Source organism: Centroberyx affinis, unplaced genomic scaffold, assembly GCF_046629955.1.
Source record: "Centroberyx affinis isolate AG114_WGS23_722 - 3 ecotype Tasmania unplaced genomic scaffold, CSIRO-AGI_Caff_v1 ptg001264l_1, whole genome shotgun sequence".
Taxonomy (NCBI): Eukaryota; Metazoa; Chordata; class Actinopteri; order Beryciformes; family Berycidae; genus Centroberyx; species Centroberyx affinis.
The window spans coordinates 22,216-39,618 of record NW_027279775.1 but is presented as its reverse complement, the minus strand read 5'-3'; the positions used below and the strand labels follow the sequence as shown (position 1 = coordinate 39,618).

Genomic DNA, 17,403 nt, shown 5'->3' with positions numbered 1-17,403 from the left:
TGCACTTCTATAAAATAAAGCTAATTTCTTTCTTTCTTTCTTGCCTTAGAAGAGAGTGCATATCCAAAATACTGAATTGTATCCCTAATTTAACCAGGCAAGTTGACTAAGAGCACATTCCTATTTAAACTTCCTGATTACACAATCCTAAACCCCGGGAATAACACGAATACCTCAGTGCAACCCCCCACTTCATCACTAGAAAAAAAAAAAAAACTGACATCCTTATGGCCAAAAGCTCTCATCCACAATGAAGAGTTCGGTTTTCCGCCCTGCACCAATCATTGTTTACGTCACAAGGGGGCAGTAAGTATCCATTTATATTGCCAATGGCTCCTCAGCTGTCCTATCTCCATGCTGAAGAATGTCTTGTTTGTACAGCAACACCATTTAAATAACTTGTGAGTCAGTGTGTCAGAAAGTGCAAATACAAGTCATTGTGCATTATCATCTCTAATTGCCAGGCTCTGTTTTGTTAGAGTGAGCAAAATAGTTTATTTTTTATATATATATTTCTTGTCACAATTTACAACAAAATAGCATGTATTCTGCTACATTTAGGAGGTATCAAAGAAAAAGATGTGTGTACTATTTTGTAGCCCAATATATCACAATCATCCTAGTTTTCACTAATGAAAAAACACTAATATTTCTATAGAGAACTGGAGTGTGGCTGTGGTAATCAATTGTGAGATTATAGAGACCTTATCATACTCGTCTTTTTTTTTTTACTCTCTTATGGTATCCCTATAGAATTTGTGTGTGGTATATATTTTTTTACATATAGTCTAATAACTGCATGATATTTAAAAGTTTTACTGCAATATTTGTGTTGTGTCCTAAAATGTATTGTAATGTTAGCTACTATAGTTCTTTTTCTTAAGGGGCATTTGAGAAGTTTTGATTAAAGACTGTATGCCTACTATTCTGCAAGATCACATTTTTCAAGAGTGGCATAGAAGTTGGTAGGATGCAACTTTGTCTACAGAATAAGCAAAGACTTTATTATAATGAAATAGGCCTACTGTGATATAATATGCATTTTAAGGAAATGTCAGCAGAGAGAGGATCTATCCAAAGAAATGCAATGTTCTCCTCCCGTGGCCTTACGTTTGTCCCTCTAGCTTATGATCAAACTAAATTGGGCCTAAACCACTTTCACTATTACTTTCACCAGCAGACACAACTTTCTTTTGTTACCACAGAGTGTGACTGTGAGTCTCCCTCAGACACTCTCCTCTAGGTCAGTGGTGCCCAAAGTTGGGTCCGAGGACCTCCAGGGGCCCATGAGGGGGTTCCAGGAGGTTCTCAGCAAACTGAAAAATAGTTAAATCTCACTATTATTTCACTTTGTAGACATTTTCACAAAGAGATAATATATAAGGATGACTGCTTTGATTTCAGTTTTTCACTCTCCCCCATCCTCAGCCACAGTGTCAACTGTTATGCAATTTTGTATTAAGTCATATCTAACAACAAAAGTCTTCACAGATGGGGTTCCTTGGTGCAAAATCTAATCAAAAGGGGGGTCCGCGGTCTTATACGTCTCTGTTTGGATGTCCCTGCTTTGAGAAAGTTTGGGAGCCCCTGCTCTAGGTAGCCTTCACATCCTACCCCCCTCTCAAAGTGTATTGCAGCTTTAAACAGTCCACAATGCCTTGCGGTGTCCCAGTTCCGATGCGATGTATTTACCAGCAGGACTAATGAAACGGGGAGAGGGGCATTTTCCGCAGCTTATTGGTTAGACCGCAAAAGACTAGCGCACAGAGAGGGCAGCCACAAACTTTCGGACAGCGGACCAAAACGGTTATCGTTATCATCTTCTTTTTTTGTTTGGATGTTATTCGTCTCTTATTCACTGTTTTTTTGCCCGGCGGCCAGACGTTACTTTGTCGCAATTCGTTGGAAGTGATTTACTGGGCAATGGTGAAGAAGGACACATTTTTTTGCGGAATTCACGCCTTTACCTGTATTTTTTCTCCCTAAACTTCACTTCGGATAGGGAGCAGTGAGTTGATTCCTGTTTGCAACATAAAGGTAAGCCCGTTATATATAGCAGAATGTGCTGCAGCCAAACCCAATGTAGTTGTGAGACCGAGATAACGGAAACATTACTGTAGTAGAATAGTTAGGCTATACTCTCTGAAGCCAGCAGAACCCATTATCGCCATTTCTCCAGCCGTGTCCACTCGCCACCAACAATAAAAGGTAGACTGCATTTTACCGAATAGGTGTTCATGTATTATGTCTTTCAGGCTGTTCGGTGTAGCAAATATATCAGGCCAATATTGTGCCAGTTTGTGAAAATAAGACCAATTGTAAACATTATTTGATTCAGTTGATTGCCTTTTCGGGCAGGCCTGCATATTTCGAAAAGCATCAGTGAGTAAAACATTTTGTAGCTTTTCCTGCTGCCCCTTATCAGGTTCTGCATCATCTGTAAATATCAGAGACTCTGATCAACTCGAAAATCTATCACATCAATCATCAGTATCAATAGAGAATCCATGAAGTTATCAGTTGAGTTAAAGTTGAGTTTATTCAAGGTCCAGTGCTCTAGTCTGCTCTCCAGCTCTAGGTGTAGCAGAGTCAACCTGTAGCTCTTAGGACTCAGTCGTTGAAAACAGCCGAGGTTTTGTTTCTCACAGCCTTAATACTCAGTAATCTTACAGCAAGGGGACTGCTTTAGTTTGGAAATTGAATTATGTAATTCAGTGGCCTTTACTGCAATTTAATGGACTCACCTGGCATCAGGAAACTACCGCCATGAATAGTAGGCTGCAAACCACTAGAAGAGACTAGAAACACAGACACTGAAACACAGAAACACATTAAGAAACAAATTAATAAGTTGTATATCATTGCCACTTTTTCTTTCGTGGATGACTGTAATTGCAGCTGCTGTAAAACATGTGTTCAATTCTATCTCTAATGAAGCAGTGTGAGTGACTGCCAGGTGATGCTTAACAAACTGCTGTCCCATCTAAACCTCGGCCAGAGGCCTCTGCTGCCCCACTGAGTGTTGCTGCTGTGCCTCTGGCCCGCTGCGGGAGCCTGCTGCCCGCCCCGCTGGCTCTTCAAAGCTGGCTTGTGAGCAGGGAATATGGCAAGGGAACAAAGGCGGCATTATTGCTGGCTAAACGTGCCGTCCAGATGTTCGAGATCCTGCCAGCGCTGACCTCCCGATTGGGGGAGGCTGCCACAGAGTCTAATAGTTTAACATCAGCCAGACAGACAGACAGACAGAGAGAGAGAGAGAGAGAGAGAGAGAGAGATAGAGGCTTGCTCCAGGGGCTTCTGGAGAGCTTACAGGAGCTGAGGGTGCTGCCTGTAGCGTGACTGGACATGGGTTTAATCCCATGCGCCCAGATCTTCAGATTGGAGTGGTATCCTAAATTCTGCTGCCTCTGGGCGATGCTTCACCCTGCTTATGTTTTGGAGGGGGGTCCTAGGTGTTTCAGGTGCCAGGATTTAAAGAGGGCTATAGCAGACTTTGTTTTCAAAAACTTTATGTGTTCGAGAAATCTGTGGCAAAGGTTCCCTTCTGTTGCAGAGCTTTGTAGTGAATTCTTGACATTTTGGGAAATGAATCAGTCCTTTGTAATGCTCGCTGATGTAACAGATATTACTTTTGGGAAGCGCCTCGTATTCGCTTCCTGATAACATCCCAGGATCTCATTCAGCTGCTCACTGACCACAAGCATAACTCCGGCTGGTAGTAGAATGGCAACTTTAATTTGTCATTCATTACGAATTATCTATATTGGAGGCAGTAGGTCTTGTCATTGTGTGGAGACTAATGCAATTGAGGCACTGATTACCTGAGAGGATGCTGGCATTGTGGACGGCAGAAGCTTTTAGAGATTACAGAAAAGAACAGAAAGCCATTGGATACTTTGCTTCTTCAGCTTTTTGTCTGTTTTTTGTTTTGTTATTACGGGTTTGGGAAACACAAGTTTGCTGATTTTCGTAATTTGAATCTCCAATTTAAGCACACTTTTTACAGGGTCCAGTCCACTGACTTGTCATCGAGCTCTTGTGGAGTACTAGTCCTTTTAATAGCCATGATTGTGTATACATGTTAAGATCACCGGGTAAAGGGACTCATAGCTTCCTTATCTCCAAGTCATGGCCCATTGCATTCTCGGTGGCCAGGAATGCATACCCTGCATCTTATCAGTTTCCACACTGCAGGATCAAGGCCTGTCTCTCTCAATAGTCTTTGCCCATGCTCTGTAACTCACACTTGACAGGGGGGATTGCATACAGACCAGGCTGGCATACTGGGGGGCTGAGGAACGTCTTTATCTGGTTCCCACTGCAATTCCCTCCATTCCTAACCACAGGGGTCCCGCACGCTATCAGCCAGTCTTACAGTATGGTATACTGCTGCCACCCTAAGGCGTCTGAGGCCCAGAGATTACCCTGCGTTGTTGTGTAAGGGCAGCACTTCATGGCAATCGAGAGGGATTGAAAAGGGAAAAAAAAAGAAGCTTTCTCTAGTTGGTTCCAAGAGAGTCACCACCAGCGCCACCACAATAAACCAGCATCTGTCTTTGGCTGCGCACAGAGATCTATTTCACAAGAGATCTGTTACCAATTACAGCAGAGTATAAATTGCTAGTAATTACATGTTGCTCTACAGGAAGTGCAATTTGAATTAAAGTTTGGTTAGAAATAGACAAGGAGCAGTAGAACAGGACCCCTATCATTCCACAGTCTGTAAACAAGTACCCCATTTTCTTCAATTGAGAGCAGCATGGGATAGTTGTGCATGTCAGAAACTTTATATAATTAGCTAATTGTTTGAATTAGCTACGTGTGTTGTTTTGTTGTTTTGTTTAGCTGCGTGTGCCTCAGGACTTTCAGTGCCCAAGAGTTCGATCCTTCATGAAATGGCTGTATTGTTTTCCACCTTAGCGAACAATGGGGAGGAACCAGGGTGTAATAGCGTCTATTCATGGAGGTAGCAGTTGCGGAACATTAGTGTTTTCCTGTGAGATCATTTTTCTCAGCTCAGTTCGGTTGCTCCCCCAGGGGGTTTCTCCTGAGTAGTGCTCACTCTTGGTTTTGTTTTAATGTAATGAATGCCCATTTTGTTCTCCTCAAATACCCCCTTGTTCAGCAAACTACACGCTGCTCAGGCCAGCTCGTGATGTAGAAACTCTTCATAAGCATCGAGTGATTATTTTCGTATTGGTAGGCAGTAAATCTACTGAACAAGCAGTGCCATACAGTATTTCGCACAACATCCCACAGTTCCACATGGTAGCGGTGTATGTGTGCAGGGGTGTGTTGACTGTATAGGAGCACCCAGAGGAGCATATGGTAGGTTGTTTACACCAGCGGCCAGTTGAAGCCTTTTCCCTGCCAACTCGCTGAGCTCCTGTAGGCCCGCTGCCTTGGCCGAGGAAACGGGAGCGGTGTCATCAGCAGCCGGACAGACAGGCTGCTCAGCGCTGTTCACACACCTCGCTGCTCGGAGAGGAACGCATCACAGGACAAGGAGCAGTAAATACAGCTCAACCAATGCCAGATAGAAACAGATAAATCATCTTAAGTTTGAGGTTTTACTGTATTTGACTATCTCTCAACTGAGCTCAAATAGAACACAGAGGAATTTAAGCCCTTCTCCGTCTCACGAAATGCTTTCCTGGCATAAGACGAGCTGCACAAGATCAGGGAATGGGCATCTCCCCAGGCTGGCACTGGCGGGGCAAAGGAATGGAGCTTGCGGAGCTAGAGATGGCACTCTGCCCCACGCCACTGTGCCTGTATCATCGCTTCTGCATAAAACGGGGAGGTTCCTGCTGGTGTTTTTGTTTGCTGGGTTAATATTAATGAATATGAATGTGATGAGCCTGCACCATTATGAGTGACTTTTGTAAATGCCCCACTTCTTTAGCATCTGCCAGTGTGTATAAATACGAGCCATTTAGTCACCTGTTTTTTGTTTTGTCTGTACAGTTGTTTCTTCTATCTGGCAACTTTGTTTAATTCCATTGCAGTGTAGTTCTATGTGAAACCCTCTGACTTAATTGCCGAAACTCTTAAAGTGGTGTTGTATGTAGTAATTTTGTTAGCCCATGTGTCTGCGCCCCAGAGTGTATCCCAACCTTCCCTCTTGCTTATCTACTGTGCCTGCTTTGCATCAAGACCTATTCAGTTTTCTTTTCACAACTCCCTGGAAAAAAAGGTTCAACAAAATGGTGACAGTGTTTCGGGTCATTGCAGAAAAATCTCGCAGAGTCTGCTCTGTGTGACTCGTCGCCTGTTCCCTTCCATCCCTCAGCCCTCACTGCCATTTAAGGGCAATCTGAATGAAGGACAAAAGCACTTTCTCAGCTGTAAATACGCCAAGAATAGAGAGAACAGCCAGGCCAGAGACAAAGGTGACACTCGTGTACGTGCACACGCACATAGTCGGCACCTGGGCACACACAATTAGACACGCATATATAGTAATGCAAATAACACACACTTAAGTCCCTAAATGTCTGAAAAAGATAGGTTTTTCTTTGGAATCCTTGCAGAGGGTTTTGTTTTATCTCAATAAATTATACCTTGCAGCACTGCTTAATATCTTAATCTACCATATTTAGCAAAGCATTCGGTGGAGGGCAGGACAGTCTGTGGTGGATGACATTGAGAAAACGGATAGGGAATATAAGGGGTGCGGAGGGAGGTGTAGCGGGTGGGGGGTTAGCAGACATAAGGACCTCTTGCCTCAGCAGTGCAGGTGCAGTGAAGGTTAGATCCCTAGCGGGTGTTGCAGATCTGGACAGATGCCTTTCATACCCAATAGACCGTCCTTGAAGAAAACAGTGATGAAGGAGGCTTTTTCCCCCTTAGATGTCTGTCTATATCAAACGGGCATTCCATATCTGTGGTGTCAATAGTTAACACTATTGATTATCCTGCACATACAGTATGCCCTGCAAATTGGATAATAATGTGAATAACCAATGATTCACATTTGCACATCTGCATAGACACTCATGCTCTAAATTTGTACATCTGGTAACTGCAAACATCTGTATCTGAATCTATCAATAGCAATCATATTGAGAATTGTTTTGCCAGTGAAAACTAGATCATGAATTTCTCTATCTGTGAAGATGGTCTATATTTTAATATTCTTAATTTTATTGTATTGGGAGTTGGGAATAATGCATTCTTCATGTGCACGTTTCAGCCATAAAAATGTTAAATCTGCCACAGAGCGGGGGAAATAACTGAGACATGTAAAGCAAGGCCCAGTCAACCCCCCTTGTTATGATCTCTTCCTGTTCTCCCTTTTCTGGTTTACTGACTTTTCCTGCCTTCTCCGTTACACTCACTGTTCCTGTCCTCTTCTTCTCTGTTTCACTTACTCTATCTTCCTGCTCTCTCTTCAATGTTTCCATGTGATTCTCTGTACAATAGCAGGAACTGGGCTTGGGAATGTCTGTTGGCAGAGTCTTCCTGCCCCGCCCCCCCCCCCCCCCCCCAACAGACATGTACCTATTCCTAGAGAAGGACAGAAAAACAGCGTTATGGCCAGCTGGTCCTGGCATGCCTTGCTGGACCAGTCCATTCCTGACTGAGCCATCCTTTTTCCTCAACCAGCTGCTAAAAATAGCATGGCCATACCTGATGATGAATCAACTTGTTTCTACTGGCTACTTGTTAGTAGGCAATATCTGTCTGCATCTTTGTGTATAAAGTCTTCCTTCTTGGAGGCAACCAAACATTATAACCCTGCTGGCCTTGAGCACATGTCCTTCCTGACTAACTGTTTCCTGTTTTTCTGTGGTTTTCCTCCACAGTGAAGAAGCCAGAAGGTCTGTCCTGTTGCTGCCCTGCACCACTGGAGCCTTCAGGAATGACGGGGCCAACACACCACAGCTGGCCCCCTCGCACCTGACCCAACATGGAGCTCAAGGTCTGGGTGGACGGAGTCCAGAGGGTCGTCTGTGGCGTCACTGAGGCAACCACCTGCCAGGAAGTGGTCATCGCTCTGGCCCAGGCTATAGGTAGATCATCTTCTACAAGGAAGCTACATTAAGCACCCTTGAGATACAGTCTGTCATCAGACATGTTGGGGCTTTGTGCTGAGCTGTTATAGTTTTTGTCCCCATGCAGTGAAATTCGAGGGGCGGACTATGGACCGAGCTGTTTTTGTCCGTCTGTCCATTAAATGTGATACCTCAGACACCACTGGCCTGATTTTGATGATGCATCTTTGCACTGTGTTCCAGTGTTGTTCCACACTGATTGGCCTGATGGGGTGCTATAAGTAAGAAAGGTAAAAATGTCAAACTTTGTAAGGCCATAACTGCTACATCAGTGGTCTGATTTTGACTAAACTTAGAGGGATGATGCATCTTGACACTGTTCTGGCATTTAAATACATTTATTGGCCCAATGAAGGCGCTTGCTACACATGTCCAGCTTTCTTTACAACTGCTGCAACACCGGTCTGATTTTGACTCAACTTGGAGGGATGATGTATCTTGTTACTGATTGGCCCAAAGTGTGCCCACATCATTTCTACGGGACGACATGTTTCACTTGTTTCTGTTATGTTGGCACAAAATACAGTATAAATATAGGAGTGATCAGTCATTCAACAATGATATTACGATTCGTAATAGATTATCTTTCTATCATGGGACCTTGGTGCTATGTGTTGGTTGTCAACATGCCATAATGTGTGTGGGTGAATGTGGGTGAAAGCAGCATTCGTCTGCCTTTTTCTGTAATGCAATGCTTTCACTGCAGTCACTGCTTTCATGCTAGAAACATGGTCCATCAAAAATTAAGCTTTTTATTGGCTTTTATTAGATTCATTACTTTTTTAGTTCTTTCACTTTTTCTAGAAAAAAAGTTAACATGTCAAAAGGAATTAATTGTTGCTTCTACTTTGACACTCCTTGTACATTTTAATACAGGTGCAGTGGGAGGGGTGGAAAACTGAAGGAAAAAGATAAAAGGATAAATTAAAGCATAAAACATGTCTGGGCATTAAATAGTTTTTACTTGCAAACCTACATGAGTGCCTGGACCTTTATCATGTTCTTTTTCCTACATTTTTTACTTAGTTGTTCTTCATAGATCTACATTGTAATTCAACAACACTATACATGAGATACAAAATGCACAATGCTTAGTATGGCAATTTAATTAACAGACAGATGGTCATGAAGATAGCATTTTAGTCGAGTTATGAAATCCTTTGTGGTCAATCAGCTCAAATGACAATTATATGGTATAACTTTATCAGCATTTATATTAAAATTTCAAAATTAAAAATGTTCAATATGGTAAGCTAATAATAATAATGTCCACAGGGGTCCAGTCCCTTCAGCACACTGCATCAGTAGATATTCATACACTCAATGTGCAAAACCTGCTCCTAAAACAATACCTGCTTAAGCTGTTGTCTTTCATCACACGCACGCATTTTCTTCATTTTCTTGTTATAGTTTGGTTATGAAAGCAGTCATTGCTGATGATGCGAGTCCAGAGCAGTTGCGTGTAGGTGAAGCCTGTTAATAAAGCTAATTATTATGGCTCATCAACCTATAATTGAAATCTGGGGTTGTTGTTGAATAAGGCTTTTCAAAATGCCAGAGTGCTTGTTGTTAACTGAAAGTAAGTCCTGATGAAGTAAACAAATATTTCTTCCACCTACATGTAAAGCTCCTTCTGAGATACAGTGGGTCATAGTTGGAGGCTGTTTTCAGTGCCTGCCTGGGATCTAAAGCCCCCTCCCCTTTCCCATATGGCTCCTTCAGGAACGGGGCAGTCGAGCAGACTGTATTGACATCACTTCCCACAAAGCGTAGGGCAGGAGGAGGGAAAGTCTGACTCATCCCCCCTTCTCTCGCCAAGCTGAGAAAGCAGCACCACTGAGCCCCCTCCTCTCCTGCCTTTCATTTTTTCTATTGAAATATACACAATGCTAAATGATCAGACATCAGTATCAATTGGGTACTTTGGCATTTTACAAGCACCGGAAAGCGTTTCTGTTGACATGCTGCTACTAGGGTTGTGTTTAGGCTTCCGGTAAACAAATGGTGAAATCCTTACAATGAGCCATTACCATCTATCAGCGTAAGAATCTGATTCAATTCACATTCTGTTGTGTTCTTTCCAGGTCGCACTGGGAGATACACTCTGGTAGAGAAATGGCGGGACACAGAGCGTCACCTCGCCCCCCATGAGAGCCCTGTGGCCTCTCTCAACACCTGGGGCCAATATGCTGGTGACGTCCAGCTGATCCTGCATCGTACAGGCCCCTCCCTGACTGAGCGCCCCCCCTCAGAAGGACCCCCTCTCCGGGGCCCTGAACGCGGGCTCCACCGACAGAGCCTCCCGCCCCTCGCGAAGCTTCGTCACCCCAACGACCGCTCCCTCCGCCGCCGCGAACCGCGCCGCAAATCCCTCACCTTCACCGGCGGACCCCGAGGCCTTAGGGACATACTGAGCGGAGGGAGGATCGGGGAGTCCGAGGCCAAGCGCAGACTCCTCCTGGGGAACGGCGGGAATCACCACCATGCGGCGGCAGCCATCGGGACCGCGTCTCCCGGCCTGTGGGCCTGTCGCATGGAAGACCTGGTGAGGCTGGTGGGTCTTCAGAGGGAGACTCTCAACGTGCTGGAGAAGAGGCTGGAGGCCTACGAGGCTGAGCTGCAGGTCTGGGCTGAGGGGCGAGGCGGGCGAAGCGGAGGGTGTGGTGTCGACACAGGCGGAGGAGGAGGAGGAGGGCTGATGGAGGAGATCCTGAGGCTGGAGAGGCGTCTGAGGAAGAACGAGGTGGAGATGGAGGAGGAGGAGTTCTGGGCCAGTGAGCTGCAAATTGAGCTCGAGAGCGAGAGACAGCTGGAGGAACGGCTGCAGGAGCTGCGTGGCCGTCTGCAGGGCTGTGAGCTGGAGATTGAAGAGAAGATTTCGCTGGTACAGGTGAGCGATTTGTGGGAGTTGGAAGGCTGTTCAGGGTGCGGAATCAGGAGGTCAGACAGACAAAACAGTATCTTAGTGGAATTTTTTGGGAAGAGGAAAAGATTATCAACAATGAAACTAAAGCTGAAGTTGTCAGTCATTTTTTTTTCTTGTTTTTGTGAATGACAGACAATTAGTGCTGAAATTTTGATAATTTTGATAACAATTAATTGTTTTACCTAACATTTGCTGGTTACAGCTCCACAAAATAAGATAAGATTTGCTTACTTTTGTGTTGCTTTTTCATATCATTATAAATTGAATAATTTGGGTTATTTGGGCTGCTGGTCAGACTAAGTAATGAATTTTAAGACTTTTGACTCTGGTAACTTGTGATGGGCATTTGTCATGATTTTTGACATTTTATAAGCTAAATGATTGAATAATTGAAAAAATAATCGAGAAATGAAAATAACCATTAGTTGCAGCTGTATAAATATTTACATTTGATAACAATATAGATGGTGAGTTAGATTGTTTTGGCATTACCAATCTGTATGATGATGCATGTACATTATGTGGCTGTGGTTTCCACCTTTTGCCTAGCTGTCTGTCTGTCTCTGTCCTGGCAGGGTGTGGAGGCCGGCCTGGAAGAGGAGAGGCTGCAGCGGGAGCGGCAGGAGACCCAGTGGGTGAGTGAGGCAGAGGCTCGGGCTCAGGTCCTCAGGGCCAAATCAGAGCTAAAATCCCAGGAGAGACAGGCCGTCCAGCTGGAGAGCAGCTGCAGAGCTGTGGACAGGTCGCTTGGACAAAGCAGCAAGAGACTGCAGGTGAGACACATGCACACATACTTTTTCACACCTGAAAACATCTAGGAGAGTACCTTTTTTTTCCGTCACCTTGAGGTATTTTTATATCAGGGTAGTATAACAAGATAATGCTGCAGGATGGCGTAGTGATTAGGCCATCCTTCAACCAGAAGGACTGCATTCAAGGCCTGGGTTGAATGCGGGCCTTCTCTTTGATCTCTTTGTAGAGGGGGAATTTCTCTTTAAGGGTATCAGTAGAATCACAAAAAGAGATAAAAAAACAACAACACTTTTTTGTTTTCTTCTGTTGAATTGTCAAAAATTTCTGTTTTTGATTCATTTGCTACATTTCAACTGAAATCCTACTGATATAAATATTTTTAATTTGTCACTTCATCTTAAGCATCTTAACTACCTGTCATCTGTCTAAATCATTTGGAAATTATAAAAAAATTGATGAGATCTTTGTTAAAAACACAAAGTGCTCATTATGTTTCAAGAGTTATGTGAGAGAAATAGATGTACAACTGTCTTTTGATTGACTTTTGAAATGAATATATGTTTTGAATATGTTTGTTGCCATTATGAAACATCAGATGTGATTTTAACCTCTAGGATAATAACCGGGATAGAAGAGGGACTTGAATATTTTGACTAATAGTTAAAGCATAGCAATACAAATCAGCATGTTTAAACACACAGACACTTCTTACATAATCTGCACCTGTAGAAATCAATCAGTTTCAAGCTGTAATCAATACTTTACCGCTTACTGAACGATCCCTTTCTGTTGGTGCTGTTATTTCCACGAAGGACATGCAGCATGAGTTGGAGCAGCTGACCAAGGAGCTGAGGCAGGTGAACCTGCAGCAGTTCATCCAGCAGACTGGCACCAAGGTCACAGTGCTGCCGGCCGAACCCTCTGAGGACGAAGGCACTCACACCAGTCAGGGAATAGGTAATGCATTTTTAATACTCCAGCTTGGTTCTCTTTTGAGTTATTGTCCATGGTATAATCTTTTACCACAACAAATACTCAAATATGTGGAGTGAGTATTGTCATATTTAGTGTCACATGTTCTCTCTACTGCAGTGTAATAATAAGAATGATAATAATGATCATGATAACATTGCATTTTATTTGTATGGCACTTTTTAAGATACTCAGACATTTTACATGAAATAGAATTTGAAAAAACAGTGTCCACATACAGTACATAGCTTTTATAAAAACTATATTATAAAAAACAACTATGCAAAACTATATAAAAACATGGAATAGGTCAATAAAGCATTTCACAAAAATTACATGGCACAAACAGTAGCAGTAGTGGTCAATTAGAAAGAAGCAAACAAACAAAACAAAAGGGTAAGAAAACAAAAGATAGAAACATGAGGCAGGAGGAGGAAAGGAAGTCAGACTTTAAAAGCACTTTTGAACAGGTGGGTTTTGAGGGACGTTTTGAAAGCGGGGAGTGAAGTGGGGTGTTTGGAGTGTTTGGATGTGTTTGGAAAGACAGAGAGAGATCCAGAGGGAGGGGCAGCAAAGTCACCCCAGGTTCGGTACTTGGTCCTTGCGAGGAAGACCAGTTTATTGGCATAAATGACAAGTACGGAGCTGACCTTCTAGATATATAGTCCGCGACATATGGTTCAACTAAATCTAACTGATGGACTAAAAGGCCTGCACCCAGACAGGCATTACAACTTAATCACACAGAGTCCTGTACATCAGTGTGCGGGCTGTCTGAGGATAAATGTTACTCTTTGGCTGCCATTCACACAGGCAACATATGACTTATCTTATTTTCGTTAAAGTGCAGTTTGTCTGCGAGTCCGCCTGTGCATTACTCAAGTCATTCTGTTCCACCAAAGCTTTTATTGTCATTTTTCTACCTCATCTCTTGACAGCCTGCTGGGAGAAAATGACTCAGCTCAGTGTGTGTGTGTGTGTGAGTGTGTGTATATGTGTGTGTGTGAGAGAGAGAGAGAGAGAGAGAGAGAGAAAGTGGGGAGGGGGGTTAGTAGACAGAAAAAAGACAGAAAGGAGAGAGTATAGTATCTGTTTCGCCCCCTCCAGTGGCACTTATAGTCTCCATGCCAACGGCTGCTTGGATACAGGCAGGCCCGGCGTCACTCATTCACCCCACTCTCTCTCTCTCTGTCCATCACTCTCTCCTTCCATCACTCTGCCCCTCTATCACATGCTCAGCAGTTTCAGTGATGGGCCCAGCGGACCATAGCTCTGTCATCCTAGAGGAGACAGGCGGAGAGCTGACGCAGAACCAAGAGCAGTAAATAATGGGAGAGCAGTCAGAATGCCATAGAGGCCGTCTAAATTGAGCTGTTGTACATCTACCAGCTGCTTATTAAAAACTTTAGAATAACAATTTCAGCCTCAGCCGGGAAATGCGCTTCATTTGTCGGCGGTTATAGACTGCCAGCAACAAGTTCAAGAGCTGAAACTAGAACGGTACATAATGGTTTAGATGCTTAAACTGATTTTGTTAATATCTCTAACACACCAGTTTACACAACACTTCACCTTTAAATCTCACATCCCCCACAGAGTCTTTCTAAATCAAGTACAGCAAATATTTTTCTGACTCTTATGACTCCATGACCATGTGCTGCACCATTACATCATTCAGAGCTGTAGGTCTCTTTATTAAACTTCACGGTAATGGTTTTCCATTATAAAAAAAATAATGGATTTAGTGTTCATGTCCTTCTAATAACCTACCAGGACATGTGTGTTGAATCAGCAAGAGCTTTTGTGCTTGGCCAGAGAATTAAAGTGTAATGGCTGGCTCTCTTGTTTAGCTCAATGCTGACTCCTGGTGGCTGGATGTTGTATAGCAGAGATCACATGTGGTGTAGATCAAGAAACACAAATAAATAGAGGTTTTAGAGTGAAAGGGGCGCAAGTGACATGTTCCTAATTTTATAGCAGAGCAAATACAAAACTTGAAATGCTTGCATCCTTTTATTCAAAACGTAACATAGGAACTATTTATACTTTTATAGATATTAAGATTCAGAAAATTGATGCACTATAAAAAGCTATTAAGTGCATTTACACCTCTTTCGCTCCAAATTTGATCCACTTGAGTCTTTTGGATTACCCCCTTTATTTTAATTTTGTTTATGCTTACAAATGTGTTCTTTGGACCATCAGATAGAGCTCAACAAGAGCTTTCCAATGATATATTAACACTCTTTTTCAGCCAAAATGACACTTACACCCCAAATCCTCGAAGTACACTTTTGTATAGCATATTGAATGGCATATCCTCTCTAATTTTTTTTTTGCCTTGCTCAGATTTAGTTCCCCTCACTGGCTCCCTGAAGCGCCCTGTGTCCTCCCACCCGATGTCCGGTCACCTTCGGGTGCTCCACAGCCCTCTCAGCTCCGGACTGAACCCGGAGGGCATCTACGTCTGAGGCTCGGCGACACAGTACCGGGGCGAAGGGGGACATCTCCTGTCTCCCTCGCGTCTCGGCCCCTTAGCTCACTCCCTTGTGTCTGGATATCACAGTACAGGATACCTCAGTAGCACTCTCCTATGCACTGTTTTCTCTCTCGCCCGGATCTGTTATGGAGCTTTTATAAACAGTGGAAGCAGCCTACGTAAACCAGCCGTCCCGTAGGCGAGCCTGAGTGTAAAGGCTCAAACGATGAAGGAAAGATGTGGACTGCTGGATGGAAGTCATTGGAGCACTTGGTGGGAGTGAAAGATGCTTAGAACTGATGGCATGAAACAAAAAAGATCGAAACGGCAGCGGCATCATGCGCCACGACACAGGTGCTCGTCTCTGAAAATGTTGGGACTTGCTAAAGATCACACTGTCGTCGACATCCCTTTTAAACACATCCACTTACTGTACTTTTATTCTCACTTCAGTACCTGCTGAATGATATGGTATTGTTTTATCACTAGCATCATGATCCAAAACGATTGCCTTTTGAACAATATTCTTCTTGAGCGTCTTGGTTATGTGAATCTATGAACTATATCTCTGAAAACATAAGTAATTCTGTAGTGAATAGATTTAACCCAGTGTAATGGCTGGTTCATATATCGGTAATGAAGGATCCACTCATCTCTATGATATAATAAATATCTCTAGAGTCTATCAGAATTTATTCCCTTAGCTCTGACTTTCTGTACATGTTAAAACTATGCACAAATGGTTAATAGTTTTGTTACTGAAGAATGTTGCTGTCTATATGTACCAAAATGGTGGCATACTGTAAATATGTTTTCTTACTCTTCAATTTTATTTAGTGAATTATTATATTTTATTACGAAGCAGTGCATTCACAGTTACAAGGATGCAGTGTCTTCATGCCCGCAGTATCGCCTGCATAATGAAACAGTGTTATTTTTCTCTTTTCTCCTTTTTGTTTTTAAGATGTCTTTTATCTTTTTTTGTTCTTAAGATGACTACACAGTATATTTTTGCCAAATTTATTATGCTTGTTCATTTGTAATGATCGATGGCCAAAGATTACCGGGTCTTGTTGCATGTGTGTGTCGTTCATATAGCCATATCTGGATGTCCAGAGCACCTACATGACAGTAAATTAGACGTTTGTTAGATCTAAAGGGGGGACGCATGTAATAATAGCTTGGATAGCCACAGCTACTGTGTGTGCGTGTGTGGTGTGTGTGTTTGTGTGTGTGTGTGGGAGAAAGAGAGAATGACAGAGAGAAAGGAAAGTACGTTTTTGAGTTGGGAGTCAATGACAAAAGGGAAAAGGGATAAAAAAAAGGCCCAAGTATGAAACCCCTCTTTGGTTGTAGTTTAGCTGCTAATCACATCACAACAAGTGCCTTATATTAATTCTAGGGGTACAACAGTTGGTGTATACAAATAATGTACAGTCAAGCTTTAGCAGAGTCATTGAAGCAATGATCATACTTCAGAGTAAGATGTCGGTAGATGTAATAGCACCACTTGGCCGCACAGAGAGAAATGGCAATAGCATAGCAACAAAGAGGAAACTATTTCTAATTATCTTTTTGAAAAATCATAGTGTTTTGTAGAAATATCATGGGAAAGATCATTATTGATAGCGCTTTCCACTTTGTCACTGTATTATTGTCACTATATTATGTGCTGTAAAGTGCGTTGACAATTTATTCTAATTTCTTTCATGTCATGCAGCACATATAGTTACCAGTTTAGATCACTTCTGTTACCCAGGAAGAAGTAGAGGGTTGTTTTATTATGAAGAAACCACTTGTGTGCATTTTCCACCCTGGGATGATTAGTAGCTGTGGTCAGTGTTTACAACTGTATTTGTTCTAGATCTATAAGATGTCGACTGTACATACCTGTTTTTTTTTCCTGCCTTAATATACCGCAAAGTGTTGACAGATGTATGGCTGTAACTGGCTGATGATATGACATGGATTGCATGATTCAATAAACCAATTGACAGAATTGGATGTTTCATGACTATTACATGTGGTGATAGTTGAAACTGCACTGTGCATGTAATACAGAATCTATATTGGATGTACTCCAGCTTGCACACTCTCAAGGCACGTGTCTATGTCAGGCATTTCACCAGTAGATGGAGACCTTTGCCCAGTAATCACAGAACCGCCAATATGGGTGCAATATGGCTGTGACAGTATGAAGGAAATGGCAATAAGTG

General features: G+C 42.9%; 1 protein-coding gene across 2 annotated transcripts; it reads left to right on the top strand.

The window, feature by feature from the left end:
- Positions 1-1,754: 1,754 nt before the first annotated feature.
- LOC139648851 (ras association domain-containing protein 8) lies at positions 1,755-17,178 on the top strand. Of its 2 annotated transcripts, none has more exons than XM_071525089.1 (6): positions 1,755-2,037; positions 7,809-8,015; positions 10,142-10,941; positions 11,559-11,756; positions 12,549-12,693; positions 15,058-17,178. In XM_071525089.1, exons 2-6 carry the CDS (start codon positions 7,913-7,915, stop codon positions 15,177-15,179), a joined length of 1,368 nt encoding a protein of 455 aa, XP_071381190.1. In that variant the 5' UTR covers positions 1,755-2,037; positions 7,809-7,912; the 3' UTR covers positions 15,180-17,178. The 2 variants fall into 2 exon arrangements, with proteins under 2 accessions (XP_071381190.1, XP_071381189.1); XM_071525088.1 differs by having other exon boundaries at positions 10,142-10,947.
- Positions 17,179-17,403: the final 225 nt, after the last annotated feature.